Here is a 21,022-nt window from a genome sequence, read left to right as displayed (position 1 = left end):
CAGGTCGGAGATCCAGACCAAGCTTGTGCTATTGGGTCATCAAAACTGCCGACGCCGAACAGGGCCCGGCAAATGCCGTGAGATCCCCCGTGGGGGCGCAGATGGCATATGTAATCTCACGCAATTAGCCGGTTTTGGAGGATTGACATGTGACGACCTATGACTTCCTCGCAGGTGCCATTTTGACAATGACGGAGTTAACTTATGAAACACTGTCGGTTTAAGCTTAAAGTAGCTTCGCATCAACCGGCTAGAGGCTCGCAAACAGCTCGACAACATGGCCTGAAATTGATAGCTTCATACATCGGAAGTTCACCGTTACCGTGTCTATCGATCAATCGCATCGGCGTGCTCCCACGCTGCATCTCATACCGTTAATGAAGCAAAGTTTCGACCTTCCAGCTGAGGCTCGGATCGTCTGCTTGTGAATGCTGCAAAGTCCAGCGCAAGATGCCTGCACACTACTCATCAGATTCTTCCTCATCGTTCTCGATGTGCTCGCTCGACTTGAACTTCGTTGCCTTGTCCTTGCGAGTTTTTGCTTTTTTCTCGAAGCTGCGTTTCTCTGACAATGCTTCAAGACCCCACTGTTCTTCCAGATGATCTGCCAGAGCCTTCGCCGTAGCTGCATAAGTTGGCTGAGGCGTGACGTCGTTGCCATACACGCTCTCCGCGTCACGCAAAGCAACAATGCGCATGGAAGACGAGAATCTGGAATCTGGGTTCTTCGTGGACACCGTCGACCAGAAGGTTGTCTCAAGATCGAAGTTTTGACTGTGGTTGGGAATGGCAGTGTGGATTTCCGTCAGAATGTCGAACAGGTCGCCAACGTCGCATCGATCGTATAAGCGAGCCGCTGCTGCCAGTCTCTTGCTGCCTTCCAAGGGGACGACATGGACGCGTGCGGCATTGCCGGTTCCGTCCGCACCGGCAGCTCTCAGCCTTTTCTTAAGCTTTTGCCATTTCTCGTTGCAGCGCTTGAAACTCCGCGTGTTGCCGAGCTCATTCGATATCTGCGCCCAGTTGATCATCTGCTCCTGTTCGTCGCGACTGGTGGGAAAGTCTTTGTTGCCTTTGTTGGCTTTCTTCAGGTCTTTCAGGGCCTGTTCGACAGCTTTCGTCAAGGCTTCTTCTTCCTCTTGGGTCCACGCGCCCACTTGAAGGGTTCCTTCGATCGAGACATGTTTCTGCCATCGGTCCTTGCAATCAGCAGGGAATCGGCCGACTAGTGCGCTGACCTCTGTCCAACGTGGGCCGTGCACTGCAAATGCTTTCCTGAGGCTCTCATCGTCTTCTGGAGACCACGCTCCACGCTCGAGATTATGATATCGTCTTTGACAAAATTTTCGAATAGCCGGCTTGGGACGGGCTGGAAGAGCGCTTTCCACCGCCATCTTGAAGTCCGTCGCGTCCTTCCATGTCTTCAGTGATGCGCGGAAGTCGGATTCGTTCATGCCACTTTTCTGCAGCATCTCGTTGTAGATCTCGTCGACTTTTGCTTTCTCCGCTTCAGTGAAAGGGCCCTTGGCCACGGACGCGTCGCTGCCGTCTGCCGACTGAGCTTTGGTGGGTGCGGACTTCTTCTTGCCTTTTTTGTTGTTTTTCGACGGCTCGACATCTTCATCTGCAGCAGAGTCAATTTTCTCGGCCTCGCCGTCAACTGGCTTCTTGCTCCGCCGCTTTCGATTCGAATTTTGCTGGCTCGGCACGTCTGATTCTGAAGGGTTGGTTTCCAAGTATTCCTTGTCGTCTCCTCCAGATGCGCTTTTTCGCTTCTTGCTACGTTGTGGGGATGACACCTGCGCGGGCGATTCCTCAATATCCTCCGCAACCGCATTTTTGGATGGCTTTGACTTCTTCCGCTTAGGCACGGCCTTGGAGTGATCGTCATGCCGCCCACCACGATCGCCTCGCGCAGTGTTCGACGACGTAGGCTCTCGCACCGCAAGCTGCGACGCATCCGGTGGGGTAGGAAGCGTTCTTGCGCCATTGACTTTCTCTCTCTCCGGCGTCTGCTTCTTCGCTTTTCTTGAAGATTTGCTTTTTGGGGTACTGGGGGTCGGCTGGACCTCATCTGTGGATTCAATGGCTGCAGGTACACTCCGCTGGATTCTTGGACTGCGCGGCGACGTAACGTCTCGCGATGAATGCTGGGTGTCCTGAGTTTCGGCTATTTCAGGAGAACACTGATCCGATCGTCGCTTCTTACGACCTTTGTCCTTCGACTTCCTCAAGGCAGACAGCGTGAGCGTTTGTGATTGACTTGGTGACCTTGCATCTACATCATGCCTCGAGTTGTGATTCATAGGAGTCGCTTGCTGCGTTTCTTGGGTTGGGGTTTCCTGCGTACCCTGCTCTGACAGGTCCGCAGGCGCTAGATTCAACCCGCTTGGCCTTCCAGTGTGTCTCTTTTTCTTCTTTTTCGCTGGCTTATCTGAACCTCCCCCATTCGCGGTTTCGGCGGTTGATCGAGGCAGTCCCTCCGACACAAAGGATTCCTGGGTGGCCAACGGAGATCGCAGTCCTCCCTCGCCATCCTCCCGCTGCGTCTCTTCCTCCGACCTCTTCTTACTGCGCTTCCGTACAATCTCTTGACTTCCGCGTATACTCTCCTCGCCGACACCCTTCAATTTCGCCACCTCTTCCTTTGAGGCAGAGTTGTCTACACCGTCCCCTGAATGCCAGCTCTTCTTTGATCGCTTAGGAGGCCGATTCGCATCCTCATCGTCTTTGCGCCGCTTCTTCACGCGAATTTCTTTGCCTGAACCCTCGCCGCTCTCTTGCGCATTAGAGTCCTGAGTATTTGCCGGTCGCTGCTGGACCTCCTGCGACTCTGACGGCGCAACCTGTGAGGACGTGCTGCCCATGGCGGGCGACAACTGGGCCTCGATTTCGATTTCGATGTGACGCGCTGTTGATCGCGGGAGCGCGCGTCGCAAAGTGAAGCTCCGCCGTTGGTCCACCGTGGAGCGTGTGGAGTTGTGCTTACTCGCTAGTTCAGCAGTGATGCACGCCAAGAGAGCTTAGCCCGCGCCAGATGATGAAGCCGCTGCCCTCCTATGCCAACTTGTGCTGAGTTGAGTCCTGTTGCAGGCCGGTTCAAAGGAGCGATATCAGTGCTTTACCTCAACACTACCTCCAGCCGCTCAACTTTCTCTTCCGAAAGAGTTCTTCCTGTCGCGTGTTTGCCTCCCCACCTAGGTGACGCGCGATAACCCGCCCTTCCGCGCGTTCCCACCGCGACCGCGAACCCCGACTTTGGAGTGGGCAGACTTTCAACAAACCTCGAATTCGCCACCACTCCTTGTGTTCAGGGACAGCAGATACGCCCACCGTCACACCACAGGCACAACATCATGTCGGAATCACAAGAACCCTGGATCCGCGACAAATATGAGTCGATGGACGAAATCCGCCCCGATCCGCAGCATCTTCTCTCCCTCAAGCTTCACTGGGGATTGCACCGCAAGACCGAGACGGTCATCTTCTACTGTTTCGCCATTGTCTGCTGGGGCGCTGAAATCGCTGCCGCTGCTCTTGGACCCTACGTTCGCTCCAGCCATCCCGCATTCATCGCCTGCGTCTCTGTTTACTGGGTGTTGCATTGGGCGGCATGGTTCCAGACTGCATTTGCGATGGTGCAGAGAGCCAGCTGGAGACGCGATGAGGAGGTTTTGGAGGAGAGAGTGCAGTTTTTGTGGTTTGCGGTCAGACTGCAGAGACTGATGCTGGTGTGTTATGACCTAATATTCCCTTGCCTGATGGCCCTCTACTGACTAAAACAGCCCACGGCCCTCATTGCCTTCTGCACGTTCATCCCAGCATATGTCCAGCGAGACAGCCTAGACGACATCACCTACTGGCTGATGTACATGCTCATCTTCATTATTGATACTGTCGGATGTGTCATGAACGCCTACAACAACATCACTTGGGTAAGCCTAGCAGTCATGAGTGTATTTTCGTTCGGCACAAACTAATGTGATCTTTCAGGAGGCCGACCGTCTGTGGTTTGAGGACCGCATTCCTGGCGTGCCCAACACCCACGTCGCCATCTTTGGCATCTAGATACCCCTTTTTCCTTCATTTCAGAATGTGTATTGGATGTTCTGGCGGGCGTGCTTTGTTTTTTCCTTTGAACATACACGCGCATGAAACTGGCGTTCATTTGCTTAGGTTGGCCCTTTGCTTGGTACATATGGCCCTAATAGTTCGCGATCCACTTGAGAGCAATAGACGGTAGCAATTGAAATATATCGACATACCCATGAAATTTCATGGCCGATTCATCAAATCCCCAATACTACCCAGATCGACGATGAAAGGTGCCCTCAGGAAGTCCGTGCTAGGCCTGAAGTCCCGAGGTCCCGTGACAGCGCGCGGGGAGCAAAGACCCCGATTTGCGGGTCGCGTCTTCCTCGACGCGCCTGCCTAGATCGCTTTCGATAACATTTGGTGGCGACTCTCTTACATCCTCGCACACCTCGCTCCAGTCTGTGATACGACAACAGTCTTTCACCTCCTTGCGAGAGACATGACTGTCGCCATTGGCAAGGAGAACGTCGCCCCAACACCCACAAAGCCTCGTGGCCGCTTGTATGGAGGCACGCCACAGTCCACGGGCCAGCTCTTCAAGCCGTTCAAATGCCCTGGCGCCAATGTCGCCCCCAGAACATCAGACAAGCCGACGCGCAAGAGACGTAAGGTCAATTATGGCGGAGGAGACGTCAGTACCGAGGACGACGATAAGCCGTACAGCAACGACGACCGACTCGCCTTAGCGACGCGCGACGTCAACAGATTCCCAGTCTTCAAACCCAGAGACAAGGACGCTGCGTTCAGAACGCGCTTTGCTGTCCCGCTCAAGAATCGCGACAGCACTGCGTATAATGCTGCGAGGCCTCCGCCGCTTCTAGGTCTGCGGACCGGCGCTGTGTTTGTCGCGAAGCCATTGCATGACCCCGCAGGCGAGTTCGCCATTGTGCTTTACGACCCGACTGTAGATGAGAAGCCTGAGCCGAAACCGGTAGAGCAAGGCACGGACGCAGAGCTCACCAGCAGCCAGAAGGAAAAGAAGAAGCTGGACGAGCCTCTGATGCACAAGAGCTTGGCGGACATTCTAGGCATCAAGAAACAGGTGGACACAGATCGGCCGAAGGTACCGGTGGTGATAGATCCGCGGCTAGCGAAGACGCTGCGACCACATCAGGTTGAGGGTGTCAAATTCATGTACCGATGTACGACTGGTCTGATTGATGAGGGTGCGCAGGGCTGCATTATGGCAGACGAGATGGGTTTGGGCAAGACGCTGCAGTGCATCACGCTCATGTGGACGCTCCTCAAGCAATCTCCGGATGCTGGAAAGGGTACAATCCAGAAGTGCATCGTGGCTTGTCCGTCCTCACTGGTGAAGAACTGGGCAAACGAATTGACCAAGTGGCTTGGGCCCAATGCCATCAATGCTTTCGCCGTCGATGGCAAGGCGAGCAAGGAAGAATTGACATTACAAATGCGGCAGTGGGCTTCGGCTACCGGTCGAGCAGTCACAAGACCCTGTTTGATCGTATCTTACGAAACTCTACGAATGTACGTCCAGGAGCTTTCGAATACACCGATCGGCTTGATGCTTTGTGACGAGGGGCATCGTTTGAAGAACGGCGAAAGTCAGACATTTGAGGCACTCAACAGTCTAAATGTACGCAAGCGGGTCATCCTCTCTGGAACGCCCATCCAGAACGATCTCTCGGAGTACTTCGCCCTTCTGAACTTCGCCAATCCGGGATACCTGGGCACGAGATTAGAGTTCCGCAAGCAGTATGAGATTCCTATTCTCCGCGGTCGAGATGCTGCAGGTACCGATGCGGATGTGCAGAAGGGAACAGAGCGATTGAACGAGCTTCTGGAGAAGGTCAACAAGTTCATTATCCGACGAAGCAACGATATTTTGTCGAAGTACTTGCCTGTCAAGTACGAGCATGTCGTTTTCTGCAACCTCGCACCTTTCCAGCTGGACCTTTACAACTACTTCATCCGATCACCTGAGATTCAAAAGCTTCTCCGCGGCAAGGGAAGTCAGCCGCTGAAGGCCATTGGCCTCTTGAAGAAGCTCTGCAATCATCCGGATTTGCTCAATTTGCCAGAAGACTTGCCAGGATGCGAAGAGCACTTCCCTGATGACTTTGTACCCAAGGATGCTCGAGGACGTGACCGCGACATCAAGCCATGGTGGTCTGGGAAAATGTCGGTCCTTGATCGCATGCTCGCTCGCATCCGCCAGGACACCAACGACAAAATTGTTTTGATCTCGAACTACACGCAAACTCTCGACGTCTTCGAGCAGCTCTGTCGCAGTCGCCGCTATGGCTCACTCCGGCTAGATGGTACGATGAACGTCAACAAGCGTCAAAAGCTAGTTGAGAAGTTCAACGACCCCAATGGTGACGAATTCGTCTTCCTCCTCTCTTCCAAAGCCGGAGGCTGCGGTCTGAACCTCATCGGCGCCAACCGCCTAGTCCTCTTTGATCCCGACTGGAATCCCGCCGCCGACCAACAAGCTCTCGCCCGTGTCTGGCGTGATGGACAGAAGAAAGACTGCTTCGTCTACCGCTTCATCGCCACCGGCACAATCGAGGAGAAGATCTTCCAGCGCCAGTCGCACAAGCAGTCACTGTCCTCTTGCGTCGTCGACAGCGCCGAGGACGTCGAGCGCCACTTTAGCGCGGACTCGCTGCGTGAGCTATTCTTGTACAACGACAAGACCCGCTGCGACACTCACGATACCTTCAAGTGCAAGCGCTGCAAAGATGGTAAGCAGTTCATCAAGGCGCAGGCGATGTTGTATGGTGATACTAGCACGTGGAATCATTTCACGAACGATGGTACGGAGGGTCCGATGAGCAAGATTCAGGATCATTTGCTTAGGCAGGAGGCGGCAGAGAACGATGTTAGCGCGCTGTTTCAATACATCAGTCACTAGAGTGGGTGTGGCCTGGGGAGGGCGTGGGTATCGACGGTCGATTACAGCAGGCCGGTGTTGAGTGATGATCATGATTACCTTGGAGTTAAAGCGATTTCTATTACTTCGTTTTGTTAGATACCTAGACTCGTTCAAGCGGCCTGCAGGCTATTCTTTCCAGTGCGGTGCATCATTCTGTGCCAGATATTCAGGAATGAAAGTTTCGTGTGAGTCGTTTCTGTTGTTTCAAGCATGTTTTCCAAAAGCATGGCGCAAGTGCAGTGGCAAGTATGCGATTTGAGTACCTCATCTCCGTGGTATTTGCATCCTGGCGACTAGGTCCAGATTTATGATGAATACATGATCGCAAGCGTAAAGTAGCCACCCTAGAATGGCAATCGAGCCAGGTACCCTACATCAGGATAGAAGGTTGGTGGTCGAGAACCGTTCGATGATGCCGGTGTAACAACCCCAACCCTAACCCTGGTGTCCAGCCTGTGATCACGAGTTGGCAATTGGATCGTAGTCGAGGGCTCTAGGGTATAATATGAGTACTCCACGATGATCCAATCATTTGAAGAAATAACCATGCCGTAATTTGATGTGTGCATCATGCGAATCAGTGTCTTCTTTGTTGTTTCTTAGGACGACGGTCTTTGGTTCACTTTCAGCGCTGTACGTCCTGCATGCTGATGGCGATTTCGAACGACATGAATGCCCACTGTGCTCTCAAATGAGCCTCCCAAACCCATTGATCGAGCCCATTGTATCATTCAAACGATGTTTTCGATGTGTTCAACCATCTGAGAATTGGTTCGGATCGATCCCGCACAAAGCCGGGCGAGGTGTGGAAATTTTCACCAAGTCAACTCGCGCTTGTCGGTATGCCTCATCCTCCTCGTGTGCAATTTTACTCAGCCATCGTTGTGTTAATGGGTTTATACTGTGTCTCAAGGTCATTAGAGGTTGGGGCTACGTCCTGGCGTCGTTAAAATCAATGATTTTCCATGTGTGTAAGGTCTGATGGCTGGAATTGTCTCAAACGGAATAACAAGGTATATATTTTTATTTTCAGCCATCTGGCCATCAAATCAACTGATTTATTGAGGAGAATTGGCGCAGTGGTAGCGCGTGTGATTCCAGTTATCGGGATATCCACAAGGTCATCCGTTCAAATCGGGTATTCTTCACAGAAGTATTAACAATTCTCTGATATTTTTGCCTTTTGCGAGCATACCGGAAGTCTGCCAACTCCCACAAGCTACCAAAAGAGAGTGCTTAACGACCCGAACACAATGAGAGTATTTTTGTGGTACCTAGGTACACCGATGGTTGAGTTTTAGCCAGTATGCCTTTTCCCTCGGACGGGCTGCTTGAGACGGAAAATACCGCACTAATCTTAGGGCTTGGACACGAACACAGGGACAGCGAGTCTTCGAACACAAGGCCCATCTATAGAAGCCATTGCATCGGCTTCGATCAACGCAAATGGCTGATAATCAACATCTGACCCAATGGTCGTCTGGTCTTCATAGGACGGACGATACAGGAGGTTGAGACTGGTCTTTGTGTTGCTATGGACTTGGACGCGTTCTAGGCTCTCAGAAAACTCCACTAATGCTTAGGGTCCTCTCTTATACGGTCGAAAAGAGCTATAAGATGGTACAGAGGAGATAAGAGGAGGGGGCCGTTACATATGTTGACTTTTGAAATTGATTCAACCATTCACATTCGACAACTGCAAGGTCACCACAATGAAGACAAGGTCAACTGGGGCCGTGGGAATCTCAGCGAACGATGATGAATCTCAACGAGATCACAAGGAATCCAGAATCATAGTTGATGACTATCCTGATGAAGTGAAAGTAATTTGGTAAAGTACACGTCTATAGATACATTTATATTCAGGAACCACATCTTCCTCCAAAGTTTCAAGACGGAATGCACGTCTTCATCCTCGAGTGCTTTCATCGCACGACTCAGGACCATGGCAGGCGGAATCGTGGCAGGGGGACTCTATCTAGATGCGCCGCTTCGCCAACGAAATATGAGCACGGTGTGCTTTTCTTAACTTCAAGTTTCACGAGCACCGATTGCCCGTGACATTGGTGTTGAAGAAACATTCGGAAGACCGCCGCATGGTACGACTGTGCTGTTCGTCGTAGTCATAAACCACGGGATTGTAGTGAAGTTTGGCCAGATAGGCTGGAATGAACACCCTGGTGCTCAAGGCATGCGATGAGTGGACCGCGGCACGAAATAGCACTGATATGCTTCCTCTGTGTCGCCAGGCCAGGCGACTAAGACGTCGGTAGGGTGCGAAGTCCAGAAGTCCAGCCTGAATCGAATATCCAGCGAACGACGAGTGCCCGCCCTCCAACGGCAGCAGTGACCAATTCCAGTCAGTCACCGACCCCGAGAAGCTGACCAATCTTTCCAAAGTGAAGCAAACATTGCCTCCACAGCACCTTATATCCTCATCCCCTTACTCCTCAGCAAGTTAACCACAGCCCCCGCCTGAAAACCCGCCCACTGCATCGTCCCCCCAACCGCACTACCCATGACCCTCACCTCCTCCAACCGCCTGTCCAAAAACGCCTCCGTATCCTTGAAGTCCGTGCTCTGGTCCTGCGTCTGGTACATCTCCGCCGCGGCGTACACGCTCGACAGCGTCGCCCGCTTCGTGTACCACGACGCATCCACCGCTTTGTCGCCCGCCAGGAACCAGATCTCGTCGCTCAGCTTGGCCAGCTCGCGCAGCGACGCCGGGATATTCTCCGCCAGCGACATGTGGCCCAGCGCGCCTGTCCAGTGCGGCACTACGCCTGCTTCGCCGTTCGCGCGCAGTCGGGACATCGTCAGCGAGCGGACCTTGAGGCCGACACCTGTAGTGGTGTCGGGGAATTGCACGCGGTTGGCGAGGGCGAGGCGCTGCGTTACAAGGTAGTAGAGGATCAGGTCGAAGGCGCCTTTGCGGAAGAGGTTTGTGCTGATGTCCAGGTAGCCGGCGTCGCGGGCGCCGAGGTTGAGGGCTTCTTGCGTGAAGCCGTGGGTGGGAACATGGGTGAGAGCGGACGAGAGGATCTTTGTTTCGGTTTCTGGGTAGGGAGGCGCTGGGCTGTGTTCGTAGGAGTGGTAGAGGGCGCGGGCAGGTTGTTGGACGAGGAGAGGTCGGAGAGTCGCGGGGGCGCGCAGGAGGCTGTTGCGGAGTGACATGGTTGGCGAGACCGGTTGTGCCAGATGGTGCTCGCTTTGTGTAGAGATACGGCCGGGAGTATGTTTGGGAAATTATTTTGGAGATGATGCTGTTGGCGCCGGTCGATCATCTGGATTGCCTCCATGCGGAGATGCCTCGGACTTCCGTCCGCTCGCCGGCCTACACCATCAACATCAACCTACCTTACCTCGCCTTGTTGCACGGTGAATTTGGCATTTCAGGTACAAGTGTTTCTCTGGTCACTCGAATGATTGCAGTAAGGTTGGGCAGTTCTCTAAGCCTTCAACCCTCAACCCCTACGAGCGTCAGGTGATGGTCTGCAATGAAACTGATAAAGAGTACTGAGAAAGACCGATGGCAATGGTCAATTTGCATTTCTCTCGTTCGACACTTCAATCCATACGCTCTGCTCAACTCACAAGCAAGAGACCCTCCCTAAAAGAAAACCTTTCATTCCCAGATTTCACCATCCCCTCCCTCCAAACGCCAGTCATCGAACCCATCAAACCAACTCCCCCTCCTCCTCATCCCAAACCTCATCCTCTTCCTCAGCTTCCATCGCGCGTGCCACCTCGTCCGCACGCCTCTGCACCTCCGCAAGCCCAGACACTTCCTCAACATACCCTTTCTCGTTGACCGCCCGCTTGACGAAGTCCCACCCATCCCGCTCGTACAGAGCCAGCACACCCGCCGAGCACGCCGCGCAGCAGTCGTACGCACTGCCGACGACGGCCAGCGTCTGCCATGTGCTGAGGTAGCCGCGCAGCGTGTGCGGGACAGTGCCTAGGGGGTGAGAGTCGGGGAGCGAGGGGTCGGTGGGCGGCGCGGGGAGAATCGAGTTGTGTGAGCTGGGATTCGGGGCTGGAGCCGGCGCGCGGCCGCGGAGGCGGTGCTGCGTTATGCTGACGAGGAGCTCGACGGCGAGCGCAGAAGCGAGCGGCGCACAGCCAGGGCGGGTCACCGTGCATTGCTGGTCGAGTGTAGCGGATTTCAGACTGTCGGCGGGTGCGACGACGTCGGTGCAGAAGTAGCAGCCGAGCTCGACGCCTTCTGACGTTGTTGGGGAGGGTTTGCGGTGGAGTTCGGAAGACTTGCGCGATTTGGGGGCTTCAATGGGGTCAGACGCGGCAGCTCTGACAGGCGAGGGGAGGTCGTCGGCGTGGGCAACTGTGGTGCCTTCAGCGGTTTGAGAGGTCTTCGTGATGACTCGTTGGCCGTGGCGCATGACGACGTAGGTGTCGAAGCCGAGCGCGGCGTTAATTACGACTTTGCCAGCTGCCTTGCCCATCAGCGTTGGCAGCCATCGGCTTTCTCGGGTGTCCATGAGTAAGAAGATCGCGTCATGGTCGTCGATGAGCTGTTTCAGTTTGGTGAAATCCTTATGCACTTTGTCCTCGTCCAGGATAGGATGCCCGGCCATGGGCACGCTGATACTGTGGCCTTGCGCATTGACACCAGGATAGATCTCCTTCAACGCTTCGGCTGCCCTCTCTGCTTTCCTTGCGCCGCCTTTCTGACAGTCTTGAAAATTGTACAGCGGTTGCCGCACAGGGTTACTATAGCTTACTCGGGCGTTGTCGACAATGGTGATCCTCCTTACACCCCAACCCATTAGATTCCGAGCAACGTAAGATCCCAGCGTACCTGCGCCGAGCAATAGACATGATGTGTGCTTGATTGTTTCGAGGTCGATCGAGGGAGATATGCGCCATTTGATCAGTTTGAGGTTGAGATCCACTGCTTGGTCTGCCAATCTGGCAGGGTCGAGATATGCTGCAAGGTCGACTGTTCGCGACGAAAGCTTGTTATGCTCCGTACGTTCCCATCCTGTCACCTTCGGAAGTGGAGGCAGCTTCGGAGGCGACTTTTCTCGAGGTGGCGAAGGCTTCGGTTCGGGTTGAGCAGGCTCCTTGGGTCTCTCTATCAACTCTCCGAATGCGTCCACATCGTCTGGCGACAAGGCTGATGAGGACTTCATTGTGGGGATGTCTCTGCTGAGCTTTTGCGGCGTGAGATCCTTGTGAACGGGGCTGGCCGACTTTAGTGTCATGATCAGACTGTTAGGATGCTCCCGTCGAGCATGAGTGTCCCTATAGCACATGATCTGCACATCGTCGAGATGCCACCTTTGTCGCACCAAGATGAGGAGATTACGCAACATCCATCCAGGATTTGAGGCATAATTTGAAGGGTCCGCGAAGCACACAAAGCGGTCTTCAGGCTCAGCGTGATTGAAGAAGCCATTCTCGTAACTTGCCAGCGAGCCAACCGACCATCTGAAACCGATTTCGTCAACTGTAGGTGTGATTGCCTCCTTCTGCTTGTGGAGGTTGCCGTCTTCCTCTTCCAAACTGTCATTGTACATCTCCAACATATCCTTTCTCATTCGCTTCGCCAGGAAGAAGCCATGCTGTCGCGTGTCCACACTGTACCGCCATGTTTGCACTGTATCGACAAGTGCTGTTGTCTCCCTTGAGCCGAGCTTTGTGATTCCGCTTTGCACGTCTTCTCCTGGCGTTACGATCCTCCACTGCGGGTCTGAGTGCAGTGCCGGGAATGCGAAATGGTATGTGAATTTGTACTTCTTCAGATCGGCGAAGCAGATGGCGGAAAAGGACGTCAACAAAGAAGGACACGAGTAGATCGTCCCGTCGTTCACAGCTTCCCAAATCGTCTTGCCGGCTCGCTCCACAAGCGCCGCCTTGTCGACTTGCCGGAATTCCTCGATCGTGTTGAAATTGCGAATTATGCCTTCGGCCCGGTAGTAGTTGAGCGGATTTCTGCAGCAGGCGTCAACATGGCCATCCGATCATCCGTCGCGCATACCGCACTTACTCGTCTGTCGTCAGCGCATTGCCGTGGATTTGCATGCGGGTGGAGCGTTCGGGCGCGTCTTTCGGGTTGATCTCATAGAGGCCGAGCACCTTGCGCGCGGAGGAGTCGAGCTTGTCATGGTTGATCTTGATCGAGGCGAGCGCGGAGTAGAAGGCGAGCTCGATGTCGGAGATCCACGGCGCGTACTGGAGGGGCACCGACATGGCTGCTGCGGGGTGATGCGCTTCGGTGATGTGTGTGGAGGTGGTTGGTTTGGTCGTCCGGTGTGGCCTTCATGCACGGTGACTTTTGCCAGTCGGCAGTGTAGTAGGTGTGAGTGCGAAGAAGAGGTCAGGGGACTATAAGCAGTGGTCACGCCTGGGGGCGGATGAGTGATATGGCGCAGGTGACGAGAGCTTATAGCAGCAGCATCATCCTGCGGGGCTGCCGCTGCAGGAACCGAGCGAAGCACGCGCGCGCCGGACGCCGGTCGGACGCGTCGGTGCGTGCTTGGACTGGACTTTGTGCTTGGACTTCACTTTCGCTGAGTGTCGCCAAGACTATGTATACTGTGTGAATATGTATCCTAATTACTTATGATCGAGACACGAGACTCTGCATTCAAGGTTATCCGTCTAAACACAACGTTGAACACCCAACAAGACTCTATACACACCAAATCCATCAGCCATGCTCATCGGCATATGCGGCGGTTAGTAGCATAAACTTTCTCATGATAAACAAAATGATACTAACTCTCGCTAGGCATTTGTGCCGGAAAATCGTCCATCCAACAATACCTCATCGAACAACACGGGTTCCGACCCCTCAAGATCGACCGTCCCGCCGGCACTCCCAGCGTGGAGAAAAGCGCCTCTGAAGCCTCCATCCCCTCAGCAGAGACCACGCCCGCACCGCAGACCTTCGCCACCGTCGACGACCTCCTCGACTACGCAACCAAGCACTGGCAAGAAGACTTCGTCACGACCTCCATCCACAACGAACACACCTTCGACGTCCTCTCCCGCCGCCCCCTCTTCATCCTCCTCCACGTCGACAGCCCCATCAGCGCCCGCTGGGCCCGCTTCCGCACCCGCTGCGAGTCCGCCTCCCTCCCGCCCCCAACCCTCGAGCAGTTCGTCCTCCGCAACGACGAACACCACTACTCGCCCGCCACCGGCCTCGCCTCCCTCGCCTCCCGCGCCCAGATCAAAATCCTCAACTCCGCCCCCTCCCTCGCAGCCCTGCACGCCTCCCTCGCCGCCCTCAACCTCCCGGACCCCGCCCGCCTCCGCCCCAGCTGGGACCACTACTACATGACGCTCGCGTCGCTCGCCGCCCGCCGCAGCAACTGCATGCGCCGCCAGGTCGGCTGCGTCCTCGTGCGCGCCCACCGCGTCATCAGCACGGGCTACAACGGCACGCCGCGCCACCTGACCAACTGCGCTTCCGGCGGCTGCCCGCGCTGCAACGACGCCGCGGGCTCCGCGGGCGGGCTGGCGCTCTCGACGTGCCTTTGCATCCACGCGGAGGAGAACGCGCTGCTGGAGGCCGGGAGGGAGAGGGTTGGCGGTGGCGCGGTGTTGTATTGCAATACGTGTCCGTGCTTGACGTGCAGCATTAAGATTGTGCAGGTGGGGATTGCCGAGGTCGTGTTTAGCAATAGCTATCATATGGATGAGGAGGCGGCGAGGATTTTCAGCGAGGCGGGGGTCAGCTTGAGGCAGTTTTCGCCGCCGAGGGAGGGGTTGGTTGTTATTGGGGGTGGGGAGGGGGAAGGGAAGGTTGTGAATGGTGTATGATTGGATGGTGGTGTGGGAACGAATGAACGAATGAATGCTTGAATGGAAAGCGATGATCGATCCGCTGGAAGCGGCGACCTTTGAACATTAATGGAGTTAGTCTTTTGGGAAAGATCCGCGGATCCCCTATGCTAAGTGTGTTGTCATCTCATCGTTCCTCATCTCATCAGCGGCTTCCCTCACAAGGTGAGCGTGCCGGCGCCCTCTCGTTTCTGCACATGTGCCTGGCTATTCTTGAAGAGACTCTGCCAGATGAACGCCTCGCTGAGCAGGAGCTCGATGTCTTTCTCAGTCCAGTTCTTCGTTGGCAGGGCCTGCAGGAACATCATGATCTCCTGGAAGTCCATTTTGCAGAGCTTGTCCGACCATTTGACGAGGAAGGCGGCGCACACGTAGAGGTGGAAGGCGGAGAAGCCTTGGTCTTCAGCCTACGGATTGACGGTTGGTTAGCTTTGTTGTATTCGATTTGTGAGTCGGCTGTAAGGGTTGCACTCACAAGATACGTGTCCCACATTCTTATTGTGTTCTTCACGCTGATCTCACGCATGAGAAGGCAGTTCATCCACCTGAAACTGAACTGGATGAATTCGACTCCTTCCCGCTCCATGTGCTTGGCTAATGTGCCATCTATCCTCGCTGTCAGGTCACGCAACGCAGCGACTTGCCGTTGGATGCCTGGCTGAGCGTGGATGTAGTTGTCCTGGATGCCATCGAGAAGTTTGGTCAGACACCAGAAGCTGTCCGCTTCGACAGCGTCCAGGACGGCTTTTGGCAGTTGCCCTGGATCCATGCCCGAATCCACTTCTGAATCCGTGACGTATTGGCCCAGGAATACTTGCCAGAAAGGTGTGACAAGATCGTTGATTCCTTGAACGTAACCAGACGCGGGATGTCGAATCGCCCACAAATACAGTATTCGCTCCAGACTCCGCTGCGTCGCTTCGTAGCTGTAGAGCTCGAGGTGTGGATTTGTCCGCGGGACGTCGATGCTGATCTGGTGCCACACTGCTTCATCAAGCCCTCTGTTTTTGCCACGCAATTGCGAAGCCGGCGATGATTGCAGCGCAGCGAGACCTGTCGCGGGTACGAAATTACTGGCACCGCCTCGATCGAAAGCCTGTCGTACACCGTCGAGGTACTCTTTGCGTTTTCGCTCCAGCGTGGCAACGCGTCGTTCGCTGCTGGTCGGCAGATATCCAAGGAGCAACTGCCATGACATCGCTCTGACCTCCGATGGCAGCCCTGACCATGCAGCCTCCCGCAATTCGCCAACGTTGATCGTAGATGCCTGCAAGATTCGCTTGAACTTGTTAATGCGTGTTATCCGCGCGGAATGCGCCTCCAACTCTTTGGCCGACGCGCCTGGAGGCACTGGTGGATGGCTTATGAGGTGTAACGAGTTTGCCGGATCTCGTAGGATATCCTTGTACTGCGGTCTGAGGATCTTGCCTTCGATCTTTTTCGCTGAAGGATAGGTGGGGAGTGTGCGCTCTTCCGCGACATCTCCATTGTCCAGTGCCCAATTAGCCAGCGTACTCGCCGCATTGTTGCCGTTCCGCAGGTTGTTCGCTGTATTCGTGGCGTTTGCGTACTCCCTCGCAGGTTTGTTGAGTGTCCTCTTGCCCTTCCGCCGCATGGAAGCTATGCTGGGCAGACCGAACTCGTCCTCGTCCTCATCAAAGCCGAGATCCTCATCTTCCCCATCTTGCTCCGCGACGCGGACGTCTTCTGAACTCGAGAGAAAGCTTGTGTACATGCGCCGCTGAGGAGGCGAAGCGGTTGTATTCGGAGGAGGCGTGCTTTTGTTCCTCGAGAGCGTTGGAGGGGTTCGTGGTCGCGAGTTGCTCGATAGATTGCTTGCTCAATTAGCGGTGACGCTGCTAGTCGCTGAGAGAAGACGTACAGATTGCTGAAATTCAAGATGTCGGCATGCGAATAACTTGCGCCAATCACTTTGCGCTCTTTCTCGGGGAGAGATGTATGTTGTTGTCGCTTGTCGCGCTGGCTGTTGGCGCTCGCCGTGCGCCAGAACGGAGACGCAGATCTAGAACTGGGATGAGCATTTTGGAAATACAATAATAGGAGTCTTGTAAATGTGCATACTCAGATCGGTCTTTAGCATCGTAAAGGTGGACGTTAGCCTGAGTTGATCTCGGTTGCTATGCGGGCTGGATACGAACCGACCTGGACCATCTCCTGTATACGCGTTAGACGGATGAGTGTGACTGCCAGCAGTGAATGCTGCTTACCTGCTGAGACGGCTTCTGGAAATTCATGTCGACGTTAACATGCAGGCGTTGTACAATGCAGGCGCGCCATCCATCAATGCGGTCGCGGTATGCGGTATGCGGTCAGTAGTCGCTCATGTGCTCATGACAGCACTGGCCCGCCGCGGCAACCTTACGATTGCGGGCAGCCACCAGCGTCGCCCGCGTCGCCCCGGCTGATCGACGGCTTCGGCCCGCCTTTGCCCGCCTTTGTTGCCGGCCGCCGCGACCGCAGCCCGCTTCACTAAGAGCTCGCTCGCGCTGACAACAACCTCCATCACCTCCTCCTCGCATCCACCACAACCTTCTCCTCACCACCTCCACTTCTCGTCTCCTCACCTTTCCTCCCTCTACCACCACTTTCGCATACTACATCCCGACCCGCGAGCGACCGCGCGCGCGCACTGAGTCGCTCCCTAAGCTGCTCACCCTCACCGGTCGGCATTCACTCACACCCACACTCGAGACTCGCGCACACGACCATCACCATGGCCGACACCGCCGACGAGGATCTCTTCGCCGATCTGTAAGCACCCCGCGAACACCGAACAGCAGCCAGCAGCAGCAGTAGCAGCAGCAGGACTAACTCACACACAGCTATGACGGCGAGGACGTCGAACCGGAAGCCGCCCGCCCTGCGACCGAGGCGCCCAAGCCCGAGCCTGAGGCATCCGTTCCGGCAGCCGACTCGAACGGCAACGCACCCGCACAGCAGCAGGACGACGATGATGCGAAGCCCTTTGACCCCTCGGCTGAAGAGATGGACGGCGTTGCCACCGCCCCAGCTCAGCCTAGCTATGAAGCCGCACCCGAAGTCGACCGTACCCCGGTGCACATGAAGGATGACGGGTGAGTTTCACCGCCCTTACTAACGAAAGCAGTATACTATCAGCGCGCGTGCAATGTGCGCGCCATGGTGTGCAAGACACTACTGAGAGGATTTGCCTCTGGATTCTATCGCGGACACGTACGACCAAAATTTGTGATATTGGGAACTGGTCGGTGGGTCATGCGACCTTGTAGAACGAAGCGAAAAGCTCGGTTGCCACTCGAGCTTGTTCTGTTTCGCACGTTTTGAGAGCGAGTGGAGGTTCATTGGACCGGTCTGTACTCTGAAGAGCAAAGCGGCTCGAGGATACTGCAGTTCCGAGGATGGAATGAGTCTTGCAAAGGACATTGCCACTAGTCCTTGTCGCCGACACCTACGGCAGACTATATCATCACTTGGATGAACACGATTGGAGGAGGTTGCAAGCTTGGTGCATTGGGTCAAAAGATGGCATGGAAGCGGACTGGGTCGGCATTGCGGTGCCAGTATACTCTTATTTTTGCTCGCACGTGGGGAACGTGCAGAACCTGGCCTTCTGGAAATTGTCGAACATACCATACAGTCTTCAGCAACCATAGCTTCAAGTCGATAACCGCAGCTACTTAGCAAGCAGATGAGAAGATAGTGGATATACCTCAGCTGTGCGGCTCTTTAAGAGCGGCCAGCGGACATGCAGCTCCGTATAACGAAGCATACAAGCAGCACCATCCTGTCTGTCTCTCAGCTTGCACGCACAATTGATGCGCGGCTCATGGGGGTTGTTCTCGAGGCGGCGATGAGAAGATGCTTGTAGGCGTACGGCTCAACCAAAGCCGGAACTCTGTATGGCCTGGCGTTTGAGCATACATCATGCTTCTTTCTACGCGGCTCGACGTCAACCGCCCACGTAACTTCGGCTTGTGTTGTCGAACACATATCTGCAATTGCCCGAAACAGAGCTTGGCCTTGCCAGCCCCGACGACGCGGACCGTGGCTGTATAAACTTGCAACGGCTTCCGCGATCCTGGATCTTATTCTCGCCTTTGCACACGATGCCACTTGCACGCACGCTGATAGCAAAAATGCTCGGTTGGAGTTACCGGAGAAATTAATCGCTAACATGTCAACAGGAAAATGTTCATTGGTGGCCTTAACTGGGAGACCACAGATCGTAAGCACCATCACTCACATATGATCTGACACTTTTCTGACCAAGTATCTAGAATCACTCAAGGATTACTTCACTCAATTCGGCGAAGTCACCGAATGCACAGTCATGCGCGACGGCGTCACTGGACGCTCGCGTGGCTTTGGCTTCCTCACCTTCAAGGACCCCAAGGTCGTCAACGTCGTTATGGTCAAGGAGCATCTCCTTGACGGCAAGCTGGTATGGCACATCGCAGCTCACATTATAGCTTACACCAGCTAACACTCACTCGCAGATCGACCCCAAGCGCGCTATTCCGCGTGATGAGCAGGAGAAGACTTCCAAGATTTTTGTCGGAGGTGTGTCCCAGGAGGCCACCGAGACCGATTTCCGCCAGTTCTTCGCCGCTTTCGGTAACGTCCTTGACTGCACCCTTATGATGGACAAGGACACTGGCCGTCCCCGTGGCTTCGGCTTTGTCACTTTCGACGACGACCAGGCCGTCGAGCGCGCCCTCTCCCAGCCCCTCGCCATCCACGGAAAGCCCATCGAAGTCAAGCGCGCCGAGCCCCGCGGCAACCTGCGCGAGGAAGGCGGCGGCGGTCGCGGCGGCCGCTTCGGCGGCGCTGGCAGAGGCGGCGCTGCCAACCAGGGCGGTTTCGGCGCTCAGCAGGACCAGACCGCTCAGGCCGGCGGTGCTAATGCCATGAGCCCGGCCATGATGGCTCAGTACTGGCAGCGCATGCAGCAGTATTTCCAGATGATGCAGCAGACGATGCAGCAGGGCGGCGGCATGGGAGGCGGCATGGGAGGCGGCATGAACCCGCAGATGGCCGCCATGCAGCAGAACCCGGCGATGATGCAGCAAATGATGGCCAACATGGGCCGCGGCGGCGGCCAGCAGCCCGGCGCTAACGGCGGCGGCATGAACCCAGGCATGATGCAGCAGATGGGCGGCGCCGGCGGGTTCCAGCAGGGCGGCGGCATGCCTGGCTCCGCTTCCCCCGGCCCCGGCCAGCAACAGCAACCGCAACAGCAGCCTCAGCAGGCCGGTTTCAACCCGCAGGAGCAGATGGCCTTCGAACAGCAGAAGTACGAGCGCCAGCAGATGGCCCGCATGCAGGGCCAGAACTTCGCCGCCGGCGCCGCCTGGGACGGCATGTACGACGACGTCCCGGCGCCCGCGGGCGTCAACAACAATAACAACAACCGCGGCGGATTCGCTGGCCGCGGAGGCCGTGGTGGCGGCGGCGCTGCTGCTCCGCGCGGCGGCGGGACCCCTGGAAATGCTCCGGCCAATGCTCCGACTGGACCGAAGAATGCTGGCATGCCTGGCTCCAACTACCGCGGCGGCGGACGTGGCGGTCGTGGCGGTGGCAGGTTTGATCCCTACGGACGCAACGCGAAGTAGAATCCCGCGATGCGTGGCCTGGGGGGTCCGACGGGTCCATCAGGTCCAACAGGTCCGCCAGGCCCGACAGGTCCAATGGGTCTGAGAGGTCCAACGGGCCCGACAGGCCCAACGGGTCCAAGAGGTTCAACGGGTCCGACAGGCCCGACAGGCCCGATGGGTCCTAGGGGTCCGACGGGGTGATCCGGGTTTGAGACGGTTCTTGGCTGCTTAGGGACAACACCCTACATCGAGGATCGAACGGTCACTGCGTCTTCTCGCTTGCAAGGCGTGCTATTCAAGTTGGTGTTGATGGGTTGGCAGGATGGATCTGGACCAGCACGCCTGGGTTCTTTTCCGAGCAATTTTCCTTTTCTTCCAAAATCCGTGTACAATAGCCGCTCGATCGCCCGGCGATCTGAAATTGAGCGAGAGAAATTCACAATGAGAAAGTTGATGCAGTGTTGGTTCTCCCAAAGTGTCATTGTGAAATTGCGTTGTCTGAAGGCAAACTGAATAGCTCATGATGCGACACATCGTGCTTCACCAAGCAGACGATTTTCCATCAGCGTTTTGTCCAGTGGATGGCAGACGATCTACTTAGACTCAGAGAGAGAGAAAC

The 21,022-nt window shown here is 55.5% G+C and overlaps 8 protein-coding genes across 8 annotated transcripts; 4 read left to right on the top strand and 4 right to left on the bottom strand.

Moving 5' to 3' along the window:
• Positions 1–461: 461 nt before the first annotated feature.
• WHR41_06293 (uncharacterized protein) lies at positions 462–2,867 on the bottom strand (the record flags this gene model as incomplete). The annotated part of the gene is made up of 1 exon (XM_069374898.1): positions 462–2,867. The coding sequence occupies one exon, from the start codon at positions 2,865–2,867 to the stop codon at positions 462–464; it is 2,406 nt and encodes an 801-aa protein (XP_069227500.1).
• A 211-nt stretch (positions 2,868–3,078) lies between these two features.
• On the top strand, positions 3,079–4,294 carry WHR41_06292 (uncharacterized protein). Its single transcript, XM_069374897.1, has 3 exons — positions 3,079–3,731; positions 3,786–3,935; positions 3,994–4,294. Exons 1-3 carry the CDS (start codon positions 3,357–3,359, stop codon positions 4,066–4,068), a joined length of 600 nt encoding a protein of 199 aa, XP_069227501.1. The 5' UTR covers positions 3,079–3,356; the 3' UTR covers positions 4,069–4,294.
• Positions 4,295–4,534: 240 nt separating this feature from the next.
• WHR41_06291 (uncharacterized protein) lies at positions 4,535–6,976 on the top strand (the record flags this gene model as incomplete). The annotated part of the gene is made up of 1 exon (XM_069374896.1): positions 4,535–6,976. One exon carries the CDS (start codon positions 4,535–4,537, stop codon positions 6,974–6,976), a length of 2,442 nt encoding a protein of 813 aa, XP_069227498.1.
• Positions 6,977–9,424: 2,448 nt separating this feature from the next.
• Positions 9,425–10,171, bottom strand: WHR41_06290 (uncharacterized protein; the record flags this gene model as incomplete). Its single annotated transcript, XM_069374895.1, has 1 exon — positions 9,425–10,171. One exon carries the CDS (start codon positions 10,169–10,171, stop codon positions 9,425–9,427), a length of 747 nt encoding a protein of 248 aa, XP_069227499.1.
• A 353-nt stretch (positions 10,172–10,524) lies between these two features.
• WHR41_06289 (uncharacterized protein) lies at positions 10,525–13,363 on the bottom strand. Its single transcript, XM_069374894.1, has 2 exons — positions 13,008–13,363; positions 10,525–12,952 (listed from the first exon to the last, which is right to left on the bottom strand). Exons 1-2 carry the CDS (start codon positions 13,208–13,210, stop codon positions 10,675–10,677), a joined length of 2,481 nt encoding a protein of 826 aa, XP_069227547.1. The 5' UTR covers positions 13,211–13,363; the 3' UTR covers positions 10,525–10,674.
• Positions 13,364–13,547: 184 nt separating this feature from the next.
• On the top strand, positions 13,548–14,788 carry WHR41_06288 (uncharacterized protein; the record flags this gene model as incomplete). Its single annotated transcript, XM_069374893.1, has 2 exons — positions 13,548–13,698; positions 13,752–14,788. Exons 1-2 carry the CDS (start codon positions 13,677–13,679, stop codon positions 14,786–14,788), a joined length of 1,059 nt encoding a protein of 352 aa, XP_069227546.1. The 5' UTR covers positions 13,548–13,676.
• Positions 14,789–14,831: 43 nt separating this feature from the next.
• On the bottom strand, positions 14,832–17,137 carry WHR41_06287 (uncharacterized protein). The gene is made up of 6 exons (XM_069374892.1): positions 17,038–17,137; positions 16,969–16,984; positions 16,892–16,901; positions 16,692–16,832; positions 15,285–16,644; positions 14,832–15,216 (listed from the first exon to the last, which is right to left on the bottom strand). The coding sequence occupies exons 1-6, from the start codon at positions 17,062–17,064 to the stop codon at positions 14,968–14,970; spliced, it is 1,803 nt and encodes a 600-aa protein (XP_069227549.1). The 5' UTR covers positions 17,065–17,137; the 3' UTR covers positions 14,832–14,967.
• Positions 17,138–17,340: 203 nt separating this feature from the next.
• On the top strand, positions 17,341–20,421 carry WHR41_06286 (uncharacterized protein; the record flags this gene model as incomplete). The annotated part of the gene is made up of 5 exons (XM_069374891.1): positions 17,341–17,581; positions 17,653–17,904; positions 18,994–19,034; positions 19,087–19,250; positions 19,306–20,421. The coding sequence occupies exons 1-5, from the start codon at positions 17,544–17,546 to the stop codon at positions 20,419–20,421; spliced, it is 1,611 nt and encodes a 536-aa protein (XP_069227548.1). The 5' UTR covers positions 17,341–17,543.
• Between the last annotated feature and the right edge of the window lie 601 nt (positions 20,422–21,022).

The sequence above is a fragment of the Cladosporium halotolerans genome (genome assembly GCF_011745625.1).
Source record: "Cladosporium halotolerans strain TM138-S3 chromosome Unknown Sca26, whole genome shotgun sequence".
Classification (NCBI taxonomy): domain Eukaryota; kingdom Fungi; phylum Ascomycota; class Dothideomycetes; order Cladosporiales; family Cladosporiaceae; genus Cladosporium; species Cladosporium halotolerans.
This window is presented reverse-complemented; position numbering and strand designations above follow the sequence as displayed.